Source organism: Clarias gariepinus, chromosome 11 (assembly GCF_024256425.1).
Source record: "Clarias gariepinus isolate MV-2021 ecotype Netherlands chromosome 11, CGAR_prim_01v2, whole genome shotgun sequence".
Taxonomy (NCBI): domain Eukaryota; kingdom Metazoa; phylum Chordata; class Actinopteri; order Siluriformes; family Clariidae; genus Clarias; species Clarias gariepinus.
In genome coordinates, this window is record NC_071110.1 from 1161177 (window position 1) to 1186537 (window position 25361).

The 25361-nt window shown below is 42.1% G+C and overlaps 1 protein-coding gene across 3 annotated transcripts; it reads left to right on the forward strand.

Annotated features, from left to right (window-relative positions):
- Positions 1-77: 77 nt before the first annotated feature.
- LOC128532975 (zinc finger protein ZFP2-like) lies at positions 78-13127 on the forward strand. Of its 3 annotated transcripts, none has more exons than XM_053507138.1 (9): positions 78-242; positions 3719-3800; positions 4494-4605; positions 4714-4824; positions 4906-5007; positions 5184-5455; positions 5976-6043; positions 6189-6376; positions 10584-13127. In XM_053507138.1, the coding sequence occupies exons 2-9, from the start codon at positions 3729-3731 to the stop codon at positions 11837-11839; spliced, it is 2181 nt and encodes a 726-aa protein (XP_053363113.1). In that variant the 5' UTR covers positions 78-242; positions 3719-3728; the 3' UTR covers positions 11840-13127. The 3 variants fall into 3 exon arrangements, with proteins under 3 accessions (XP_053363113.1, XP_053363114.1, XP_053363112.1); XM_053507139.1 differs by lacking the exon at positions 78-242 and adding an exon at positions 6650-6712 and having other exon boundaries at positions 3481-3800; positions 10584-10659; XM_053507137.1 differs by lacking the exon at positions 78-242 and having other exon boundaries at positions 3481-3800.
- The last annotated feature ends 12234 nt before the right edge of the window (positions 13128-25361 follow it).

Genomic DNA, 25361 nt, shown 5'->3' on the forward strand with positions numbered 1-25361 from the left:
ATTTATTGGTAATTGCTTAATTTAAACCTCCAGCACAGTAGGTGGCGGTAACGAGCCGTTAACCTGCCAACCAATACAAAGAAGAAGCGCTGCCTTTTTTTTAAGTGTTCATTGGCCTGCCGTTTTGCCGCAGTTAATGCTATTTATTTCTGCATGAAAATATTTTTTAAAGCATGTCACCGAAAAACAATAACTTAAAACTAAAAAACAGTTAATGTTTGAGTTCTGCTTTAAGAATCCAGGTGAGTTAAAGCGAACCGCGCTGGCTGAGCTGCTCGGCTAACAATCGGTGGCTAAATCCTAAACGCATTTCCTCTCCCTCCGGAAGTGCACTACATAGTGTACGGAATGACGACACACGGACGCCATTTTAAGTGCACTGTAAAGCCAATGGGAAGCCGTTTGGGATTCAGCCTTGATGAAACGCCCTGTTCAGTATATTAATTAATAATTAATGCTGAATTATAGCGAATCTGTTACTTATAACATAAAATAAATATAGCCGAAATGTTCTTCTTCTGCAGTTAGAGTGGATTTTCAGTTAATATCAATGATTGGGTTTCTAAGTTTAGTTAGCCAGCATTGCTGAGGGTTATTATTGTATATTTATTGTATATTATTTAAAATTTATAGATTTATTCAGCACTCAACACTCAGTATTATAAAATGAAAAAATACTAAAAAATAATCTCAGCATTCAATAATAAAGTCAGTTAGAGATGCAAAATAGAGATAACAAATTTCACACTTGTGGGACTAATAAAGGTTTATCTTATCTTAAAAATGCATTTCTAACTCCATCACCTAGTCCAGATGAAAGGTGCTGATATTTTAGTAGTTATAAACCCAAACCCATGCATTTCAGTATACATTCCTGCTCAGGTGTGTGAGTGAGACTGTAACGGTTAGGTTTCAGACAGACAAGACAATCTCTTGTGTGAATCTTAAACTTTTCAGACTTTACCTGTAAAGAGTCTTCTCTTTGAATCAGCTCACATACTTCTGTCTATATAAAATCTAGGATCCAAGCATAAACCTCTATTATTTGGAAAACTTAAAATTACAGCTTTATCTCTGACTGATTCAAAACGCTGACACTGGAGACTCCTTTAATGCACTTCATTCACCACATCCATAGACAGCATCTTTTTTTCTTCCTTGTTTAACAGCAGTCTGAATCCAGTAGGTTACATTACTGCCAACTGTAGGTCTCATTCTCCCTCATCCTGCCGGCCTTAAAGCCAATTTTCCAGACCAGCTTTCCTTAAAAAAAAAAAACAAAGCCACTTTAAAGCATTTAAAAACAACATTAAATGGCTTTCTTCTCTGATCAGTGACTCCCCTTTCTTCTATTTATCTTCTTAAGGCCTTGTTCACACGGGCGTTAAAATCGAGCGTATTTTTTTGCGTTCGTAGCGTCCGGTGAGCGCAGATCAAGTGGAGAGTGTTTTCTACACATAGGAGTCAATGAGAGTGTTCACACGGGCTTTGGTGACATGCGTTTGTCCGGCTGCGCGTTTATACGCAATTAAAAAAAAACGTTGCATGCAGCTTTTTCTTGGCGTTCAAAACCCAACGAACGCAAGGAAACCGCTTCTAGTTCGCTTTCTGTGCGTTCATTTTACTCTTCGGAGGACCGAATATATCCCATGATCCTACATGCTATACATAGGGAAATGCGGAAAAGGGCAAAATAAAAATAAAAATAGTTGTTGAAAAACTTGCACGGAAATTTTTGCATTTCTTCATATACCAGAAAAAAAAACTTCCTTTAATCCGACGTTGTGCAGTCAGAGAGTGAACCCGGTAGCGGTGGGCTTTCATATCCAGTCACGGCACTGCCCCCACAGGTTAACACACAAACTACAATTTGGGCTGCAGGCTGACGATAGACAGAGACAAACGAACGCCGGTGTAGAAGTCAATCAAGCGCCACCACAAAATGCAACATAAACGTCTAGGACGTTCAGAGCACGTTCGTTTATCCAAAAACTTAACGTCCGTGTGAACAAGGCCTAAATGAGCTGTTACTATGGAAACAATACCGCATCACAACGAGCACCTTGTACACCTGCGCTACTGTCTGAGCACCTTCTGACCAATCAGAGTACAGGATTCACCAGGACTGTGCATAAGTAGTGATTAACAAGTGTTCTGTACATCTCATGGCATTAAACACACTGTGTGGTTCAATTAAGAAAATGTGCAGGAAAACGTTTTCCGGAATTGGAAACGTTCCTTTTTTTTTTTCAAATGATGAGAAGGTTTATTTAAACAATTCTTACTCAATGTCAATCGAAGCCACAATAATATGTACTGTAGGTATAATATAATACAGTAATGTAAGCTGTAAAAAATTCTGACCAATAGGCGAAGACCCACACAAAATGTTTTTCGGTTAATACAGTGTATACCAGGGACCGGCAACCCGCTGCTCCCTCTGCTACAGCTTCCAGTGGCTTTGGGAAATAAATAATGAGTTGATGTTGTTGGTCTTGGCACAAGTTTTACGCCGAATGCCCTTCCTGAAGCAACCCTACCATTTTATGCGGGCTTGTGACCGGCACTGCATTCAGTGGCTGGGCACGAGATTTTCGAGCCCCAGTTTTATTCAGGTTGATCGCTAACTGCACGCTCCAGTACACACGATAAAACAGCACATGACTCAGACCGCATTTTTGTTTTGATGCAGGTGGATGATTTAAGTTCGACTTTTATCTCATAAATACGAGGGAGACTCAAATAGACATTGAGTATTTTATTTGAAAGAAACCTTCACCCCAGCGTCTTTTTTTTTTTCAGAGCTCAAAATGTTTTTGTTGCATGCAAAAATAAAATTGTTTTCTCTGTAGCAGTTCATTGATTTTTATAAATGTAACACACTATAGTATTTTTTTATACATATCATAAAGGTAAAAAAATTATATATGCAGCGTTATCCAATCTATTCATTGTTTATGTTATCTGTAAAAGGGTTTTGTGGCTCCTGTTATTTTCTTTTCTTTGGGAAACCGGTGCAAATGGCTCTTTGAGTGTTTAAGGTTGCCAACCCCTGGTACAGACTAACTAAGTTCAGAAAGGGGGAAATCCAGTGAATTGTTTGGGATCTAGAAAAGACTGATCCTATTCCTGAAATTGTTGAATAGCGGTACACATCCGACACATCAATTAACAATCAATTAACCCAGTTTAAATTGAAACAGTATAGTTCTAACCATCCCACAGAAAAGGCTTATACAAGACAAAATAATGATGCCCAAATAGTTTAAACAAAATAATTAGAAGAAGACTAAAAAAAGAAATTGAAGAAGGCTGTCAGTAACAGGCTACTTAAAACCAGAGTCAATCCTGATTCTGGAGGACTCCCTGTCTGGTCCTGCATATTTTAGTGTTCTCCCTGCTGTCCTCTTCAGTTTATAAACAGCTGTTTTAGTTAAAACAGAGGAACTGTGGCAGGTTCTCTAAGATGTTCGGAAAGATTATATAGTTGATATTTTATAGTTTGGTGCTGCATGTAGATTTTTAAACAATGTAAAAATCATTATATTTCATTAGTTTTTAAAGGAGCTTAGGTTTATTGCATTTATTTAAATGTTTCTAAGGTTTTTGCGTAATCTCATTGTTTGCATGAAGTATATCAGTTTAGAGAAGCTTCTGTAATGATTATTGATTATTTTCCACTTCTTTTTGTCAATCTCACTGATATAAACAATTTTAGACCGCTCATAATGGATTCTCAAGATGTTAAAAACTACTGTTTCTCAAAAACACCACACACTCCGACCCCTGCTGGCACTCAGGTAAACAAAAATATTTTACACATTGGTAAAGCTGAAATAACTATTTGGACAGATTAATGTATACAAAGCAACATTTTTTAAAATTTGTTCTTTACATAGTAGTAGAAAACTACTACTTTAATTATATGGCATTTATAAGCATTTAATGTATTGATAATTAATAACCTACACATTATCCACTTAATCCCAGTAAACATGATAAACAGTACTAGGCCCTGCTGCTAGCTTGCATTTCATTGTGCTAATCATTAATGCTAATGTTTAGAGTTTTCAGAAGTTGAAGACCCATAAACTACATTCAAAGCAGATACGGATATATATAATTTATATAGTGGAAACGTTTTTTTATTTAATTCAGTTAGTGAAACTCTAGATTCTAGATTCCTTACATTTTTTTTGTTTTAATTTTGATGATTTTTAAATTGTAGCTCATGAAAATAAAAAGTACCTCACTAAATATTTTTTGCAAGTAACTTGGTCTGCAAGTGTTTTGCAAGACAAGACAAGCTAATTTTTCAAATAAATTTTATCTTGATAAATGAGCGAGGTCTTTATATACGAGTACTGTAGTATGCATGCGCTTTGTCTGTCAAGCGTCATGTGATCACAACTAAGCACAACTGATCACAAAAGAAAAACTAAAGAACATACTTTGATTTTTGATGAATAAATGTTCTTGTTTGGGGTCATTAGCTTTCTGAAGATGTGCAAACTTCTGGTGAAGAGACGTTAGACTTTGAAAGTGTCACCATCATCGTGGATCAACATAAACCTGTAAAGAAGGAAGAAGATGAAGGCTATCTCTGTAAGACATTAGAGTCCACTGGGTGGTTCTCTGCTTACTGCACATTTTATCTGGACCCTGTTCAGAAATGCCTTTTCTATAAATTCTATGTTTACATGACATTCTCAGATGGAAATGAAGAAAGATCTGAGACAAATGTCAGTCCTGTTGAGTACTCGGATAAAGAACTGATAAAGACTGTAAAAAAAGAAGAAGAACCGGGAGAAGATGGCTACCACTGTAAGTATCACTTTTCTGTTTCATGTGTAGTGATTTTCACTGAAGTGACAGGATTCCATTGTTTCAATGATAACATTTTAGGTGAAGGAGCACTGTCTGTGAGGCGGGTTATTATTGAAGATGAAGACAGTGAAGCATCTCATAACATAAAAGAGGAAGACCCGGAAGACGATGACTATCTTTGTAAGAGATCAGGGATGCATTAAGCATTAGTATGCCATTAAACTTTAAGGGATGCCTTTAGTAATTACAGTTTTAGAAGCCTAGAAAATACTCAGATATGGCCCATAGATTCTCTTGCATTTTTACATTTGAGTGATATTTTTATAGTTTCTCATCTTCGTATATCATGCTTCCAGATTGTGAAGATTGCAGATCCTTTTTCATCAGCAAGTGTGAAGTTCATGGCCCAGCTCTCTTTGTCCAAGATACCCCAGTTCCTATGGGGGTCATCGACCGAGCAAAACAAACCCTTCCACTCTGTATGGAGATTTTGACGTCTAGCATTTCTGACACTGACCTGGGAGTGTTTAATAAGGGAGATACTGTTCCACTTGGTGCACACTTTGGACCATACCAGGGAGATTGGGTAGATCAAGAGGAAGCCATGAACAGTGTGTACTCTTGGGTGGTAAGTTAAAATTCAATTCCATTCAGTTGTTTTTGTATACCGCTTTTAACAGTAATAATTGTTGCAAAGCAGCTGTACAGAATCAAAAGTTAATGGAAATAAATAGGAATAAATTACATCATGTATGAATAAAATATAGACTCTAACTACGAGTTTGTCCCTGATAAGCAAGCGAGGGACGACATCGGAAAGGAAAAACCTTAAGAGGAATGATACTCAACAAAGAATTCATCCTCATTTTGGTGATATCAGATAGTATAAATTAGTCCCTGCTATATCTGTGTTAAGGTAAAATTAAATGTAACTAGATAGGTGTTTAAGTTAATATAAAGTCCATTTTTGTTGTTAGAGATCCAAGAAAAAAAAGTTTCACAAAGCTTCACTGAAAATCTATTATATTCAGTACCACTTACCGGTACCACATCTGAAAATGCAAGAGACATTTACCAAACATTTCAGCATTTCATGTGTCCCATTTGTTTTTATGTAAATAAATAAATACTGTCTACTATTTTTCCAGATATACAGGACCATGCAGAATGGGGAATACATAGATGCCAAAAGAGAGACACATGCTAACTGGATGAGGTGAAGAATTCACCGTTGATTTCTGCCAGCTGTTGAGTTTAGTTATCTGTTCTCTTTGGTTAAAATCTTTGGAAGATTTAACCCCTTTTTTCTTTTTTGACTTTGTCAATCATATGTTTGTTCCAGTAATCCTTTGTGTTTTTAGGTATGTGAATTGTGCTCGTAACATTGAGGAGAAGAATCTCATGGCATTTCAGTATCAAGGAAGGATTTTTTACCGCTGTTGTCAACCCATCAAACCAGGGCAGGAGCTCTTGGTGTGGTATGAAGAAGAGTATGCTCAACATCTTGGTGTTAACTTTGACTGTCTATGGAACAAAAAGTCGCAAAATGGTAATAGTTAGTTTGAGTTACGTCAATTGGTATAGATTAACCAGACATATAAATAAGAAGCAGAATATGCACTGAGACTAGACTTCAAGCATTGGTCTCAGTAAAATGGCAGCCAGAAGTGAAATATCAAGATACACTGCATGCCTAACAAAGGATTCATCATCTCAGAAGGGTCAAATTATTGGGCTTTGAAGGAGATTTAAATTTTCTGTTATGATCCAGTGTGGTTAGGGTGTCACTTCTAGGTCATAACTTCGTCTTAATTCACTCCAGGCTTTCTTGTTGTTCTCTGAGCCACTTCCCACGTCATGCTCTGACTCACCTGAAGCCTATAAGGTAATCCTTTCTTTCACAATGCTTTCTGTTACTGGAACTTCAAGCCTTCATATTTCCTAAAGGATCCTCAAGGATGGCATATATAACTGAGTTATATATATATATATAACTAAGCCCTTACTGCCAGGGCTTGTGAATGGGGAACCGCCGTATGTCAACAATTCTTGCTGCGCAATCTTTACATTTTTCATGGAGGAGTTGAGGAGGGATTTGATTTGATTGCTCTCACTCAGGCAGGGAAAAAGCTAGACATTTACTAGAGTTCTATCAAGGTTCCCTTTCTTTGTACGATTACACCATCAAATTCCACATTACTAACTGGGATTCTCAAGCCCTGTATGATGCCTTTCTGTATGGACTCTCTAATTCTGTCAAGGACCAACTGATCTCTCAGAAACGTCCCAGCAATCTCAACTGTTTTAGAATTTAGAAGTGTGAGTGGACTCTCTAGTTAGGCAAAAAAGAAAAACTCCCTGAGATGGCAATAGGAAGAAACCTTGAGAGGAACCAGACTCAACAGGGAACCCATGTGTTCTGTGTGTTAGGTGGCAGGCAGTTCAGTATAACATACTGTATATTCAGATGTTATTATGGAGTCCAGGTAGTTATTGGAGGCTCAGGTAGACTCGTAGGAAATTTCAGTCCTGAACTATCGAGCAACTGCAGCCAACATCAGTCAACATCAGTCAAGGCCAGAACCGTCTTCATGGTAGAGTAAAACCATCCCCAGACACAGGACTCATCCCAAAGGGATGCATGGAGCATCCATGTGATGAGATCGTCAACCAGAAGCGGGACACCAGGATGGGTCAGACAGGTCCAGAGGGTAGAGGGAGAATCTGCTCTATGTTAAGGCAGAGAACTGCAAGTTTAATCGTGACAGTCTCCTTCCTTGGATTTGTCACTGTCCCCAACAAGGGGCAATGACTAAAGACCTATCTATTTATAGGGTATTTGGGTAAATTCCCCTCCCACCAAACCCCCCCCCCTCCCAACAGTGTTTGACTGATGATACTTCTAAAAGTGGCTACTCTGCTCATGGCTTAACCTCAAGCAAGCCTTCCTTCTGTTGGTCCAATCAGGCAGAGTATTTATTCACTGTACTTAAGAATAGGCTCCTATCCTCACACAACCAGATCCTTTTTTTCAATTCACAGAGAAAGTGGATGCCTTGGATTCTGGAGTGGGAGCCGTGCTTGCTCAGAAGTCATTGAGAGACAACAAGCTGCACTCCTGTTGCTTTTACCGTTATAATTTCTCACAAGAGAAAAGTTCAATCTCACAAGAGAAATTATGACATAAGTGTTTGGGAGCTGTTAGAATCAAGCGTTTCTTTTATTTGAACAGACTACAAAAATTTGGAGCATTTCAAGTCCACCAAATGTTTAAACTCAGGTCAAGTACTCATTATTTTTCTCCCACTTAAACTTTTCTCTGTCTTACCAGCCTGTAGCTAAGAATAAGAAACCAAATGCAATCTCCTTAGCCACCAGACCATGCTCTTCACAAGGCCACATTGGAACACCCTTACTGGACATGGAGAACCAGGTCAAACAAGGTGGGACATGCAAATTTGCATTTGTCCAGCATTGCTTTTGTGGCCCTCCATGAGGGAGGATTTCCTCTGTTTTTGGGGGTGCCTGTGAAACCAGCAACAAACCCCTGGTGGGTCCATCATGCTGGACAGTGTCATGGGGCTTCCAGCCTCTGGTGGCAACACATGTGTTCTCACTATTGTCTACAACTTCTCGAATGCTGTCGAATTTGTGCCTCTCCCCGGACTCCTTTCGACCAAAGAAACTGCTGAGCCTACTCTTCAGTCATCCCAGTGGACATTGTCTCTAATCATGGCCCCCCAATTCTCTTCTTAATTCTGGTCAGCTTTCTGTAAGCTTTTTGGGCTACTCCCAGTCTATTTAACCTGAACCTCGAAACAACCATTTTGGTTCTTGACCTCTCAATATTCACACTCCAGGAGTCAAAAGCTACTATTAGTCAAATATGGCCATAACTACTTGTCCACATCTTCCATCCTTCTGTCTGGGATACCAAGTAGTTCAAGTTCAAGTAGGCTTTTATTGTGATTTACCCATGTACAGTTTAGAACACAGTGAGACAAAACAACTTTCCTCCAGGACCAAGGTGCTACATACAACATAAATTAACAACATAAATTAACTAGCTAATTAAGAAACCTAATTAGCTGACTAGCTGAGACAAGACATTGACAAAGTTAGCAGAAAAACTATCTAAGTTCTATACAAAATAGACAACATAAAGTGCACGTGCAAATGTGACAAAGTGACAACGTGACAACATGACATTTCAATACCTCAGTTAGGAGAAACAGTAAACATTCCTTTTAAGTGGCAGCAAAGATAAAATAGTTACAGTATGTGCGAAAGAGCATTTACAGGTTGGTGTGTACAATTGTTAACTGGTTAGTTGATAAGTGTGTTTGCGTTGCATCAGTTCAGTCTCAATGTTTTGAGGTAGTTGACTTTATCTGAGTAATTGCGTGTGTGTGTGTGTGTGTGTGTTTGTCAGTCCAGTCCCTTTTTGTTGACGGATGGCTTGTGGAAACGGAAAAGGGCTGTGGAAAGAACTAATGTTGTAGGGCTTTCTTGTGCACTGAGTTGGTGTTAAGGGACCAGTTAAGGTTCTACTTCAGGAATTTGATGCTGTTGACGACCTCCACAGAGGAGCCGTTGATGTTCAGTAGAGAGTGGTTGCCCTGTGTCCTCCTCAAGTCAACAACCATCTCTTTTGTCTTATCTGCGTGCAGATACAGATTGTTGTTCACAACCTGTCCAGCTTCCCTTGTTCACGCTGCAGGAAGAGGAAATTGTGGTTCCTTTATCCCAAGCTGTATCCCCAGTTTGGGCTGTTTTGCAATTTCATTTTCACCATCAATCAACAGGCGACCAACTCCGTTTGGCAGCACTTGTGGGGGACACAAGACCATGCCCCTGGATCAACCATCTTGCCTTCACAAAGCCTCTTTAAAGCAGCGTTCTGGACATTGAGACCCAGGTCAAACAAGTGTTGGAGCAAGAGTCCAGTCTATCTGACTTTCCACGAGACTCCACTCCTGGTGTGTTCCCATGTTCTAGAATGGGGCAGAGCTTTAGGCTATCCTGCCACCCTGGTGGATCCCGCACCATTGTGGTCATTTAACAATGCTTTTAGTGGCCCTCCATGAAAGAGGACATTTTTTTGGGTGGCTGTGACACATGCTTTCTGAATAAATCGAGCAACAAATTTTAAAGATTTGAAGAGTTTGTTTTTAAATAGGGACATTTACTGTACTTTTGAGATTCTCTGATCTATTTTGTAAGAAACCACAATAAAAGAACAAAATTAAAACCTATGGAATCTTATCTCTCGGTCGGAAGTACCCCTATCTCACCTATGCGGTTTGACACAATAAAAATTTGGGCAAATTATCTCACCTACGAAATTGCGTAGGTGTGATAGGAGTATAAGGCAACATATAAAACTTGCATGAACTGTAAGATTCTACTAAGAATAAAATCAAATCCTTCTCCGACTATTTTAATGTATTGCAGTTTCTGACTACAGTGTGGACACATGATGTATTATAGTTAAGAAGTTTGGTCTCGTGGCAACAGTAGTAGACACTGGTTTGTCATTTGTAATAGAATTCTATGTATCCTTGCTAAAGTGAAAATTTTCAATATACTTTTAAAGATTACAATTTGTTCTTCCTATGAGAAGGTGAACAGTGGTCTTCCTTTTGTAAGCCCTGGTTTACATTGGTTCAGGCTTGCATGATTGCTGATCATCACAGGTTAATTTTTTGTTCTGTTTTACTCCACATTCTAAAATTTCTTTTAATTTCCTTCTCTAGAAATGAAGAGCATTCCATTACAAGTTTTTTCCTGTTCATTGTGTTCATTTTCCTACAAGACTCAAATTTACCTTCACAAACACATCAAAAGATGCCATTATGAAGAATATGAGAGACTCCTAAAATGTGGCATGTTTAAATATAATAATCAGATGTCCACAAATGGCTCCAGCAGTCAGCAAATGTCCTCTGGTAACCTCTGCCCTATAACTGGGCAAATACAGAAAGAACCCTTTCACTGCTCAGACTGTGGGAAGAGTTTTACTCAGCCGAGTTATCTCCTCCAACATCAGCGTATTCATACTAGAGAGAGGCCATATCACTGTTCAGAGTGTGGGAAGAGTTTTACAAGACCTGTTAATCTCCAAATCCATCAGCGCATTCACACAGGAGAGAAACTGTATCATTGCTCACAGTGTGGAAAAGATTTTACTCGCCTAACTAATTTCCAGTTACACCAGCACATGCACACAGGAGAGAAGCCGTATCAGTGCTCTGAGTGCGGCAAGAGTTTTACTCGCCCGGGTAATCTCCAGCTACACATGCGCATTCACACAGGGGAGAAGCCATATTACTGCATACACTGTGGAAAGAGTTTTACACAACAGACAAGTTTCCAGCGTCATCAGCGCATTCACACAGGAGAAAAGCCCTTTTACTGCTCGCAGTGCAAGAAGAGCTTTACTCGGCTGAGTACTCTTCAAAGACATCAGCTCAGTCACACAGGAGAGAAACCATATCAGTGCTCAGAGTGTGGGAAAAGTTTTACCCAAGAGAAGAATCTTCAACTTCATCAGCGTCTTCACACAGGAGAGAAGCCGTGTCACTGCACACAGTGCGGGAAGAGTTTTACTCGTTTGAGTACTCTTCAAAAACACCAGCAGGTTCACACGGAAGAGAAGCTATATCACTGCTCAGTGTGTGGAAAGTGTTTTACACAACAGGTTAATCTCCGATTTCACCAGCGTGTTCACACGGGAGAAAAACCATTTCATTGCTCAGAGTGTCAGAAGTCTTTTACTCACTTGATTACTCTCCAGAGACACCAGCGCATTCACACAGGAGAGAAACCGTATCAGTGCTCACAGTGTGGGAAGAGTTTTACTCACTTGAGTACTCTCCAGAGACACCAGCTTATCCACACAGGAGAGAAACCCTATCATTGCATACAGTGTGGAAAAAGTTTTACTCAGCTGAGTACTCTCCAGAAACATCAGAAAATTCATACAAAAGAAAAAGCACACTACAGCTCGTAGTGTATGAAGACTTAAACAAAATCTTAAGCTGTAAACATTTTTAATTATTAATGTGCTTTCTTATTTGTCTCTTCACATGTATATTTTTTTCAATTAAATATGTGAATTTCAAGACCAACAACAGATCATGGATTACTAATAAAAATGTACATTTGTCAAGTGCAGTGTCAACCCTTTCCTTAAATAATAAAACTAAGAATACAACATTGACACATCCTACAGAGGACAACATTGTCCTATTTAAATGTCAAGAAATCTAAGTAATCATCTATTTGCATCAGTAACCGTAAGGGTGATATAGTCAAACATTCTATTTCATACTCTCATATGCCTGCTGCATTCTGAGCTTGTTTATAGGTCTAAGAGTTCAAATCCAAACTAGAGGTTATTAAAGCATGTGTTTAGTGTGATCATGTGTTTGAGTTACAAAGGCATCAAAACATTACAGTTTACAATACCCTTTTGTCCATGAATACATAGAGCTGCACCTTTCCCTAAGAGAAGAGTTATTTATGCCTAGCTTCAATTAAGTCCCGCCTAGAGAGAGCTGATTGGCCCAAACTCTCTCAGAGAGGTACTTAGTGCTCCCACATTAATGACGGCTCTACTATCCAATCAGGGGGGGACTGTGAGCTCACGCAGGCGGAGGGAGCGAATAGCGCTGTTCCTCCGAGTGTGTTACGCCACTCCCAACGGTGCGTGAGCTGGCAGTTCGAAAAGATGGTCGGTGACGTCACGTGAATCGGAGGAAACGAGGAAACACGTGGGTCGGTCTGCGGCCCTCCCAACTGAGTGGCAGTAGAAGCTTAATGTGGGAGCCTTCAGTGACTGGAAGGAATTGGACACAACTAAATTAGGGGAGAAAATCTGAAAATTCTGAAAAAGAGGTCCCAAACACTAGAAAACTGAAGACTAGTAGGCAGAGCTTTGTACAGTATAAGCTATGTTAAACGGCCGCCGTGACCAGGGCGGGTCCCATTGCGAACCACACTGTAAAAAATCTTATGTGCTATCTACTTTAAAAAAATATGGTAACACTATTGCACGTATTATTTTTAAGCAGTTTTTAAAGCTTGATTTTTAAGTAGAATTTACTTGAATAAATCATGTAAAAAAGCCTAAATTATTTAGCCAGATGCATATTATTTTTAAGTATTTACAGCTAAATTTTTTCCCCTAGCGCAATCTACTTGAATAAATCATGTAAAACGTCCTAAACTATTTAGCCAGACACATGATGATTTTAACATTATTAGTGGAATAATCTTTTATAGTTTAAGCAGATAAAACCAAAGGTACTCATATGTATTAAGGAAAAATTACTTAATAATATAAAAAACATTTTATAATGGAATGAATACATAATGCATTTTGTTGTTAAACATGCTTTTATTTCATGTTTCACTTGTATCAAAATATTAAACACTGTAAAATAGTGTATATAACATTTACAGCAGTTTTAAGATCTGTAAAGCAATTTGTAAAATAGTTTGTAACTGACAATTTCTATGTCATTGAAATCAACTGTTTAACATTTTATGCTAACATCTTTTTTGTGGGAATAGTCACATTTTGTACTGAAACCTGAGAGAACTTGTACAGTTAACCATTTCTTGTAACATTGTAAAACACTAACTCCCCAAAACTTGTTTTAGTGAACTGTGGAGACATTACAACAAACTCAAGTATGCTAATGGCATATTTTTTTATATTTACATAAATATAAAAGCAATCACCAATTATTGTTAAAGCCAGCCCGTGGCTGTTCAGGGTCAAGTTTACGGGGCTTCTCAGTCTTTCGTTAATTTTACTTCTAACTCAAAACCAATATGGCTTATTAAAGATGCACTGTTTTATTGGACATGGCTGTTTTGTAATGTTCAGCAAAATAAAAACTGTCTATGACAAATTTACTGTCTTCTTTGTCTTCCGGCTAATCCCTTTCAGGGGTCGCCACAGCGAATCATCTGCCTCCACCTAACCCTATCCTCTGCTTCCTCTCCTCTCATCCCAATTAACTTCATGTCCGCTCTTACTGTATCCATAAATCTCCTCTTTGGTCGTCCTTTAGACCTCCTGTCTGGCAGTTCCAACCTCAGCATCCTTCTACCAATATGCTCACAATCTCTCCTCTAAACATGTCGAATCTACCTCAATCTGTTCTCATCTGATATCTTCAAAACATCTAACATGGGTTGTCTCTCTGATAAACTCATTCTTGATCCTATCTACACTCAAAAAAATAACTCGTTAAATTAACATAATTAAATTATGTTTCCACCTGATTAAATGGCTTTCTTTCAGCATTAAGCAATTTTGTTGCCCCAACTTAATGTTCTTAGGTTAGGTCAAATTCATTTTATTAGGTTCATTTAACTTATTTACTACAGCTGCGTCCAACATAATTTAATACTGTTAACATAAATTAATAGCGTTGGTACAACAAATTTTTCAGTTGTAAATTAAGTTGATCCAACTCAAGTAAATTTAAATTTTAATCCCTGGTCAATAGAATTCTGAGAAGGAAGGAAGCATAAGACAAACGGATAAAACGGAGATTTTTATTTTACCATCAAAAGATGTACAGCAGCAACTTACAAATAAGGCCTCAATTTAAAAAGATGTACAAAACATAAAACACCATAAATAAGTATTAATCATAGAAATTTTTTTTAACACCAACAGAAACCAACAAAACGTGTTTTGTACTTTATAACTGTACATTATGACTTTTAAATATGACCGTCAGACACGGTTGGTCATGAAACTCCTGAAGTCAGATGCAGACAGGACACTTTTTAGTCACAAAACTCAGAAAATACAAACTCAAAAAAATACAGAGATAGATATTCAATTGAAATTCATGATACTTAATTTAGCAAACGAACAATATTGTAGCGTTTTTCACCGCTAAGCAGGCACTTGGAGAGACGAGTGAGCTTCTTTGCTGCCCAATGCAAATGGCTGGGAGTAATTTATTTTGTACCTGCACGTAATCACAATAACACCACATCCAACCTCCATAAAACACACATCTAACACACACACACAACCTGGCCGAAGCCACTAACCCAAACACCTTTTCCCAACAGGGTGAACACATAACAACCCCTCCCGCAAAGCATGATGGTTGCTAATCAAAACCCCGCCCACGCCACACTGCCCCCACCCGAGCTGTGATCGTCCCCGGTCACCATGGCGAACTCAGTCTAGGAGGCGTGCCGGTGGTCGGCGCTGGCATTGTGAACGCCGGAGTCTTTTTGCGGGGGAAGGAGGGGTGCAGCCCTCCTCCTGAGGCGGACCAGCCTCCACAGAGTTCGATGTTTCGCTGGCGTTGGGCTGATAGGGAGCGAGACAGTCCCGGGGAGCACGACCACTCGCGACCGCCCCGTCAACCGCACCCGGTGGACTACATCGGAGAGCTGGGCAAGTACCGTGCAGGGGCCCAACCAGTGAGACATAATATCTGCCAATACTTTCTTTATCAACCGTTCGAACGTAGCTGGAGCATTACATAGGCCGAATGGCATGTGCCGAAATTGCCATAGCCCTTGCCCGATCGAGAACGCGGTTTTAGGTCGTGCTTCCGGGGCGAGCTCTACTTGCCAATACCCGCTACGCACAATATTTAACCTTTGTTCCTCTCACTTCACAACTCATGAGAACAGACCGAAACCAGAACCGAACCGCAGATTAAGCACGCACATATAATCGTTGGTATTTTAAGTGTGATTAAAAATACAAGTAATAGCTTAAACCAAAATAACATGACTAAACATCGCTAAACAGCAGGTGACATTTATGTTCAGTATTTCATTTCTATTAAGAAATATGGGAATTAATTCCTGCTTACCTTTTCCACACGCCCGCCAAACGTTTGTCTTCTCAACAAACTGTTCTCGTCTTGCGATATCTTCTCGTGATGTTTGCTCTGATATTTTCAGTTTTCATAGTGACAAGATCTCTTTTGTTTATCTCAACATGATTGAATTTAATACATGTTAAATTGTTAAATTTCATGCAAATACAACATAATTTCTTCATGTTCATCATGGAAACATGAAATTATTATCGACAAAACACATATTACATTTTAGTACATGTAACAGGTAGCCAGGTTAATTTTTTTGAGTGATCTTTGTCACTGCCAAAGAGAACCTCAACATCTTCATCTTTGCTACCTCCAACTCTGCCTCTTGTCTTTTCTTCAGTGCCACTGTCTCTAAACCGTAGAGTATCGCTGGTCTTGAACACCTCTACTTTCACTCTCGCTGATACTCTTTTGTCACATAACACACCTGACACTTTTCTCCACCCATTCCAACCTGCCTGTACCCACCTCTTCACCTCCTTTCCACACTTTCCGTTGCTCTGGACCGTTGACCCTAAGTACATAAAGTCTTGCACTCGCTTTACCTCTGCTCCCTGTCCCTACTTCCTAGTCTTCCTACACTACGAGCTAAAAGTGTGCTTTTTCTTTTGTATGAATTTTCTGATGTTTCTGGAGAGTACGCAGCTGAGTAAAACTTTTTCCACACTGTATGCAATGATAGAGTTTCTCTCCTGTGTGGATGAGCTGGTGTCTCTGGAGAGTACTCAAGTGAGTAAAACTCTTACCGCACTGTGAGCACGGATATGGCTTCTCTCCTTTGTGACTGTGCTGGTGTCTCCCTGTAGCCTTACCGTTCCACTTAGGTCCTACTCATTTACACACATGTATTCTGTCTTGCTACGGCTAGCCTTCGATTCCTCTGTTTTCCAGAGCATACCTCCATCTTTCTAGATTTTCTTCTGCCTGTTTCCTGCTATCGCTACAAAGCACAATTTTATCCATTGTCCATGGAGATTCTTGTCTTACCTCATCTGTCATCCTGTCCATCACCATAGCAAACAAGAAGGAGCTCAGAGCCGATCCTTGATGCAGACCCACCTGCACCTTGAACCTTTCTGTCACAACTACAGCACATCTCACCACTGTCTTACAGCTGTCATACATGTCCTGCACCACTCTTCCTCATACAATACCACAGCTCCTCTCTTGGCACCCTGTCGTACGCTTTGTCAAAATCTACAAAGACACAATGCAAAACAATGCGGCAAGTAGCTTGGTCCAGTTGATCCCTGGGTTTTTATGTGTTTTACTTGTTTTTAATACCTCTCTGCTTTTTTCTATTTATAACTTTTTTTTTCTAAGTCAGTACGGTCTGTCCTTTCAAACCATGCGTTTTAAAAGTGTTATTTTTATTAGTTATGCAGCAATATTTATGTTTTCGCCGATCAGCGCGCAGCAGCAGGGAGCCGGTTCGTTTGTTTAGCCTAGGGACCACTGATCCATCAGAGACCCAGTTGTGTTTCGATCTCTAAACATCCCTGATGAGATACGAAGGAGGACACTGAGAGGATGCATAGGTGGAGGAAATAGGCGCAGAAGATGCAAATATGAGGAGGGACAAAAGGAGCGGAAGGAAAGGTTAAGAAAGTACAAGCCATATCTCCTATCTCTTATCATGGGCAATGTAAGATCTCCGGATAACAAGATGGACGAGCTGATCGCCTTAATAAGGACAGTAAACATCTTCCGCGAGAGCAGCCTGATGTGTCTTACAGAGACGTGGTTACATGGTGATGTTTCTGACACAAGTAGTACACTGGAAGGCTTCAGCGCGATACGGAACACAGGACGAAGAGTGAAAGTGGTAAGAGTAAAGTCGGTGGGGTGGCTGTTTACATCAACAACGTGTTGTGTAACCCCGGTCATGTGATTGTGTTTGTAGTCTGGATATTGAACTGTTGGCTGTTGGACTTATACTGATCTCAGGCTGTAGCGCAGCCACATAAGGGTTTTTTATATAAAGTAAGGGCATTAATAAGTAAGCTGAGTAATGTAAAACAGAGGTTCCTGCCTTTATAAAAAGGACCCTTTCGGTTACCTGTCCCAAGGACTATGTTTCGGTGCCTCACTTCCCCCCTCTCGCAAGACTACACTTCCCTATCGCAAGACGTCTGAGGTGACACAAACGGTCACCTGACCTAGCTTCAAAAGGACAGCCGGGAAAGAGAGAGGGGAGGAGTAGTAATGGTGGACCAGCGCTGGGGTTATTTGTTTGGACGAGAGGTAGGAAAGATTGCCGTGGATTACTTTCTTTCAAAGATTTTTCAGTTAACAGGATTATCTTCGACTGGACATATTTCCCGGACTTCTCACCCTCCATCATCGGCCTCCTGGACTTCATTCACCTCGGTGAGACCAAACCATACTCCTAAATAAACACGGTCTCCAAACATTTTTCCACTCCCTCATGTTCACGCATACATACACATACCGTTTCATGTATATATTTTGTAAAAAAAAAAATATTTCTTGGTTTGGTTGTGGTGCACCTTTTTTGTTTATCTTATTTCGATTTGTATAATACACATTTGCTTTAATTAATTGTTTATGTGTTTGACCTGTTTTTTTCATGCAACAGCGACACAAAAGATAAAAGATTTCTCACTTTTGTAGCTTCAGTTAATAAAAAGTTAACTGATAGTTACACAGCGATTTCAACCACGCAACCCTGACGATGACTCTCCCCACTTTCACTCAGTATGTGGATTGCCACACCAGGGGATAGGACACAGGACTTGCTGTATGCTAATGTTAAAAGTGCTTACAGTGCTGCATCCCTGCCTTCTCTGGGGAAGTCAGATCACAACCTAGTTCATCTCCAGCCAATATACAAACCCCTGGTCCAGAGGCAGCCTGCTACAGTAAGAAATGTGAGAAGGTTGTCAGAAGGAGCCACCAATACCCTGCAGGATTGTTTTGAGGCTACAGACTGGGAAGTTCTCTGTGAACCACATAAAGAGGACATTGATGGTTTGACAGACTGCATTGCAGAGTACATAAACTTCTGTGTGGACACCTGTCTACCTATGAGAAATATTCGCTGTTTCCCCAAAAATAAACCCTGGGTCACCAAGGACAGGAAAGCTTCCTTAAATGGGAAAAAGGGCTTTTAGGTGATAAGGAAGCAGCGAAGAAGGCTCAAAGAATGTTGGCTGTCAAAATCAGGGAGGGGAAAGAGTTTTATTGCAAAAAACTGAAACAAAGGCTGAAGAAGAACAACATGAGAGAGGTGTGGAGAGGCATGAGGAGCACTACTGGCTACAAGATGAGTGGCCAAGCTATTGAGGGCAATGTGGAACGTGCTAACGATCTCAACACCTTCTTTAACAGATTTAATGTCCATCTGTCTCTCACAACCTTTAACTTCAGCCTACTACAGGCTCCCCTGCTCCCCAACCACCCCCACACAGAAAATGGCCACTACTTCTTCTGCACTCCCATCAATCAACATCTCAGATGACCAGGTAAAACGAGGTCTGGGCAGGCTCTGTCCTACAAAAGCTGCAGTTCTGTACAAAATCAACCCAAAAGACCTGAAATCCTGTGCTCCTTAACTATGTGGGGTCCTACCTCTTTAGTCTGAGTCTGTCCCCAAGATATCACGACCCTCTGCCCAGAAAAATTACAGGCCCGTCGCTCTAACATCACATATTATAAAGTTGTTTGAGAGACTTATCCTCGATACACTTCGTCTCCAGGTGAAGTCCCCTATCAGCCATTCCTGGGAGTAGATGATGCCATTATACACCTGCTCCACCAAACCTACTCCCACCTTAACAAACCTGGGACCAGTGTTAGGATTATGTTCTTTGACTTCTCCAGTGCCTTCAACACCATATGACCTGCAGTACTGGGGAAGAAACTAAGGATCATGCAAATTGACACTCCCTTGGTCTTCTGGATCATGAACTACCTGACCTTCTGTCCCCAGTATGTCCGTTTACAAAACTGTGCTGTCTCCATTTCTTTTCACCCTTTATACATCTGACTTCAAATATAATTCAGAATTATGCCATCTATAGACGTTCTCTGACGACTCTGAGGTGGTGGGATGTATTAAGGACGGTGACATCTCTGAGTACCAGTCAAGTGGATGACTTTGTTTTCTGGTGTGAGCGTAACCACCTACAACTCAACATCAAGTAAATGAAGGAGCTGGTGGTTGACTTCAGGAAAAGTGGAACCCCTGTGACTCCTATATCTGTCCAGGAAGAGACAGTGGACATGGTCTCTGAGTACAAGTACCTAGGAGTGCATCTGGATAACAAACTAGACTGGGCAGTTAACACAATAGCACTCTACGAGAAAGGACAGAGCAGGTTGTACTTTCTGAGAAGGCTTAGGTCTTTTAACATCTGTAATACCATTCGTCGGATGTTTTACAAATCTGTTGTGGTGAGTGTTGTTTTCTATGCTGTGGTCTGTTGGGGCTGTAACATGAAAGCGGCAGACAGAAACAGACTGGACAAGGTCATTAAAAGGGCCGGATCTGTCCCGGGCTTGGACCTGGACTCTGTTGGTGTCGTGGCAAGGAGGAGCATTCTGTCCAAAGTACATACAATCTTAAACAATCCTTCTCACTCGCTATACAGAGTTCTCTCCGACCAGAGGAGCAACTTTAGCCTAAGACTGATTATGATCAGGTGTTCTACAAAGCGCCATGGGAGATCTTTTCTCCCAATGGCCATAAAATTATATAACTCTTCTCTGTAACGTTTTCACTACAGGATAGGGACTGTCAGTAGTTCCTGTTCAATAATACTTTATGACACTACTGTTCCCACAACTCAAAATAATATTTTTACTTCTATTCATTGTTATTTTTCCTTATATTTTTATTTCTTTAATTTAATTTTTTCCTGTCTAATCTAATTTTTTTCTTTCTTCCCGGTAAATTAATCAAAGCAACTGTAACCAAGACAAAGCAATTTCCATCTGGGATTAATAAAGTTCTTTGAATCTCGAATTAAATTAATTCTTCCTGTTATTTACTCTGTACTTCTCCATTAGCATCCTCAAAGCAAATACTGCACCTGTAGTACTCTTTCTAGGCATGAAACCATATTGCTGCTCACAAATGCTTTCTTCTGCCCTTAACCTAGCCTTCACTACTATTTCCCAAAGCTTCATTATATGGCTTATCAACTTTATTCCTCTGTAGTTTCATAGCTTTGCATATCCTCCTTGTTCTTAAAGATCGGCACCAATACACTTCTCAGTTTCTCTTGGATTCTCTAACTGTCCAAAACCTTGTTAAACAGACTAGTCAGACTAGTCTACTGCAACCTCTCCTAAGCACTTCCATACCTCCATATGTATGTCATCAGGACCAACTGCCTTTCCACTTTTTATCGTCTTTAACACCCTCCTCACCTCACTCTTACTGATTTTTGCTACATCCTGCTCTACAACAGTCACATCTTCTAATCTTTTTTTTTCATTTTCCTTATTCATCAACTCCTCAACGTACTCCTTCCATCTTCTCATGACCCTCATAGCACCTGTCAGTACATTTCCATCCCTATCTTTAATTACTCTAACATGCTGCACATCCTTCTCATCTCTATCTCTCTGCCTCGCCAACCTGTACAGATCCACCTCCCCCTCCTTACTGTCCAACCTAGCATACAAGTCCTCATATGCTCTTTGTTTGGCCTTTGCCACCTCTACCTTTACCTTACACTGCATCTCCCTGTACTCCTGTCTACTCTCTTCAGTCCTCTCAGTGTCCCACTTCTCCTTAGCTAGTCTCTTTCCCTTTATACTGTACACTCCTGGACTTCCTAGTTCCACCACCAAGTCTCCTTGTCCACTTTTCTCTTTCCTGATGATACACCAAGTACCCTACTACCTGTCTCCCTGATTACCTTAGCTGTAGTTGTCTAGTCAACTGGAAGCACCTTCTGATAACCCAGAGCCTGTGTTAACTATGCCCTAAAAACTGCACAACATTCTTCCTTTTTCAACTTCCACCACTTTGTCCTTTGCTCTGCATTTGTCCTCTTCACCTTCCACACCACCGAGATCATTTTACACACCACCATCCTGTGTTGTCTACAATTTCCCCTACCAATACTTTGCAGTCACTGATCTCCTTCAGATTACAACATCGACACAAGATGTAGTCCACCTGAGTGCTTCTGCCTTCACTCTGGTGACTTACTGTATACGCATGTTCCTAACTCTTCTGGAAGAAAGTATTTAATACTGAACATTCTTCTCTTACAAACTTCTCTTTCAGGATAACTCCTACTCCATTTCTTTTCCTATCCACACCATGGTAAAACAACTTGAATCCTGCTCCTAAGCTTCTAGCCTTGCTACCTTTTCACCTGGTCTCCTGGACATACAGTATATCCACCTTCCTTCTCTGCATCATGTCAACCAACTCTCTTGCCTTCCCTGTCATAGTCCCAACATTCAAAGTCCCTACTGTCACTCCTAAACTCTTGCCTTTCCTCTTCTCTTTCTGCCTAAGAACACGCCTCCCTCCTCTCCTTTTTCAACCAATAGTAGCCCAATTTCCACCAGCACCCTGTAGGTCAACAGCACCGGTGGCGGTCGTTGTTAACCTAGGCCACGACCGATCCTGTATGGAAGTCCTCTTAGTGATTCCCTTAATTTTATTTGGCAAATGTTTTACGTCAGATGCCCTTCCTGCCACAACCCTCTGCATTTATGGCACAAGAAGGCACTGTGGACGTCTCAAAGTCATGATGTAATAGAGACAAGTCTCTTCAGATCCTTCTGCACTAATGTTATCATGATGTAAATTATTAATGTATTGATGTATTTCACTTGAGGAAAAAAATAGACCATGTGTCTGTTTAGTATTTCTTTTGAACAGCTGTGTTCATAGGTTTAATCAGCTATTTACAAGACACATTGATGGACTAGCGGTTAAAGTGCCACAGGTGTGTGTGCTCCTGCATTTGTCAGGTTTGCCTTTGGTTTTAACAGAAACACATTTGCGCGCCGGCAGGTCGAAAGAACCCCTCTTGTCACTCTCTAACAGTCAGTAGTAGGGGGAATCAGTACATTCTTGTCATGCACACTCAAGCCGCGACCGGCACTAGGACCCGGAAGTAAGGCGGTCGCAAACCAGGAAGTATAAAAGGAGTAAACAAACCTCAGTACAACGCTCAGTCATTGAGTTGCCCGATGTTGCCTCGTTTGCGGTCATCTAACTGTGAGTACTCACCTTTTTGGTTTCGCTTTCTTGCTGAGTGTGTATTTATAGGACGCGGGTTAGATTGTGTCTTTCCCTTGCTCCCCAATCGTGAGAGTCCTTAGACTAACTGCGTGATTATCCTGCCTATTCGTGTCCCTCCGCGTTTGGGTTTACCAGTCACGCTACACAGGGCTAACCGCTAAAGCCACGTCTTCTGGTCATCTCAGGTTAGTTCTTGACAGAATGACTGAGCCTACCGCGGTGAACCCAGCGGAGCATGCGCGTCTCTGCGGTGTGGTGGATCAGCATGCCGCGCTCATCAATCAGCTAACCGGAGAGCTCGCTACTCTGCGTCAGAGCGTCCAAGACGTCGCGGCCTTGCGCCGCGAGGTGGCGGAGCTCCGGCGGGAGAACGCGGATCTCCGCGCGGCTGTTGCTGACGCGACGAGCCGGCCACCCGCCGCGGCGGCCGCAGCGCCGCCTCCCCCCCCGTCAGATGTCTTTCTAGCTCTACCAGATAAATGGGACGGCACGGACGGAAGATGTAATGTGTTCTTGACAGCATTAGATCTGGTGTTTGAGTTCAACGCCACCAAGTACTCCACCGATCGGCTTCGCATTGCTCTTCTCGTATCGTTGTTGTCCGGGCAGGCAGCGGAGTGGGCCACGGCAGTGCTTCGAGCAGACACCGATACCGCTCATTCTTACAACGAATTCACCAGCCAGCTCAGACTCACCTTTGAACATCCTGCGGGCGAGGTGGAGACCGACACAAAGCTCTACCATCTGCGGCAGGGAGGATTGTCCGTGAGTCGCTATACTGCCGAATTCCGCACCCTCGCAGTACAGACAGCCTGGGGAGACGCCGCGCTCCGGACATCCTACTACGAGGGACTGGCTTCACGCATCAAGGATGAACTGGCCGGACGAGAACTCCCCGCCACACTGGAGGGGCTAATCCAACTCGCCCTCCGCATCGACCAGCGCCTCCTCTCTCGTCCAAAGCCAGCCCCGAGGACCCTGCCGCCTGCTCCAATCCACGCCTACACGTCACCTCGACCATCCACCACCTTCACTCCCGCCATTACTGAACCTGTCGGATCTCCACCTCCTGCCGTGGTTAACACCGGAGCCGGGGAACCCATGCAATTAGGACGCGCCTCCCTAACCGTGACAGAACGAGAACGCCGGTTCCGAGAAGGGCTGTGCGCCTATTGTGGGTCAGCGGCCCATCACCGGGCGATCTGTCCGCTCCGCCCGGGAAACGCGCAGCCCCGGTGAGCAAGGGGAGAGACTCACCGGGCGCCATTCACCTCTCCACCACCACCCACACCACCACTTCGCGTCTCACGGTTCAGGTAACCCTCCAATTTGGCCACAAACGGGTCCGAAGTACCGCGTTCATCGATTCCGGTGCCGCGGGGAACTTCATTGACTCCACGTATGCCAAAGAAATGGGGGTAAAGATCGAGGCGTTATCCCAGCCGCTTCACATCACCTCAGTCGACGGTCGGCCCCTGTCATCTAGCCCCATCACTCACCAGACCCAACTTCTCTCTTCCATCATCGATCAGCATCACGAACAGCTACAGTTTTTCCTCACACCTATCTCATCACCTCCGGTCATCCTCGGTTATCCCTGGTTACTGCAGCACGACCCTCTCATCTCATGGGCACAGAACCGGATCCTTCAGTGGGGGCCGACCTGCACCGAGCTCTGCCTCCGGGCACCGGCTGGGACGTGTCCCAAGGAGTCCGAGGTCCCCGACGTCGACACCGACGCCATTCCACCTGAGTATCGAGACCTGGCTGAAGTATTCTGCAAAAAAAGAGCCACTCACCTACCACCTCATCGCCCATACGACCTGGCGATTGAACTTCAGCCAGGCTCCGCCCCCCCCCGCGGCCATCTTTACTCTCTATCGACCAGCGAGACACAGGCTATGGAGGAGTACGTCGCCAACGCCCTGCGCCACGGTACCATCCGACCCTCCTCCTCACCAGCCGCCGCGGGGTTTTTCTTCGTGAAGAAGAAAGGGGGCGAACTTCGCCCATGTGTCGACTATCGGGGGCTAAACAAGATCACAATAAAGAACCGACATCCGCTGCCACTCACCAACTCTGCCCTGGACGCCCTCTCTGGTGCCACCATTTTCATGAAGTTGGACCTCCGGAGCGCCTACAACTTGGTGCGTATCAGAGAGGGCGATGAGTGGAAGACGGCGTTCATCACACCCACTGGACACTACGAGAGCCTGGTCATACCCTTTGGACTCTGCAACGCACCCTCGGCCTTCCAGCAATTTATTAATGACGTCCTCAGAGACATGCTGGGCCGATGGGTGTTCGTCTACCTGGACGATATTCTCATTTATTCCCATAACCTCCAGGAGCACATCCAACATGTTCGGGCAGTTCTTAAGAGATTGCTCGCTCACCAACTGTACTGCAAGCTGGAA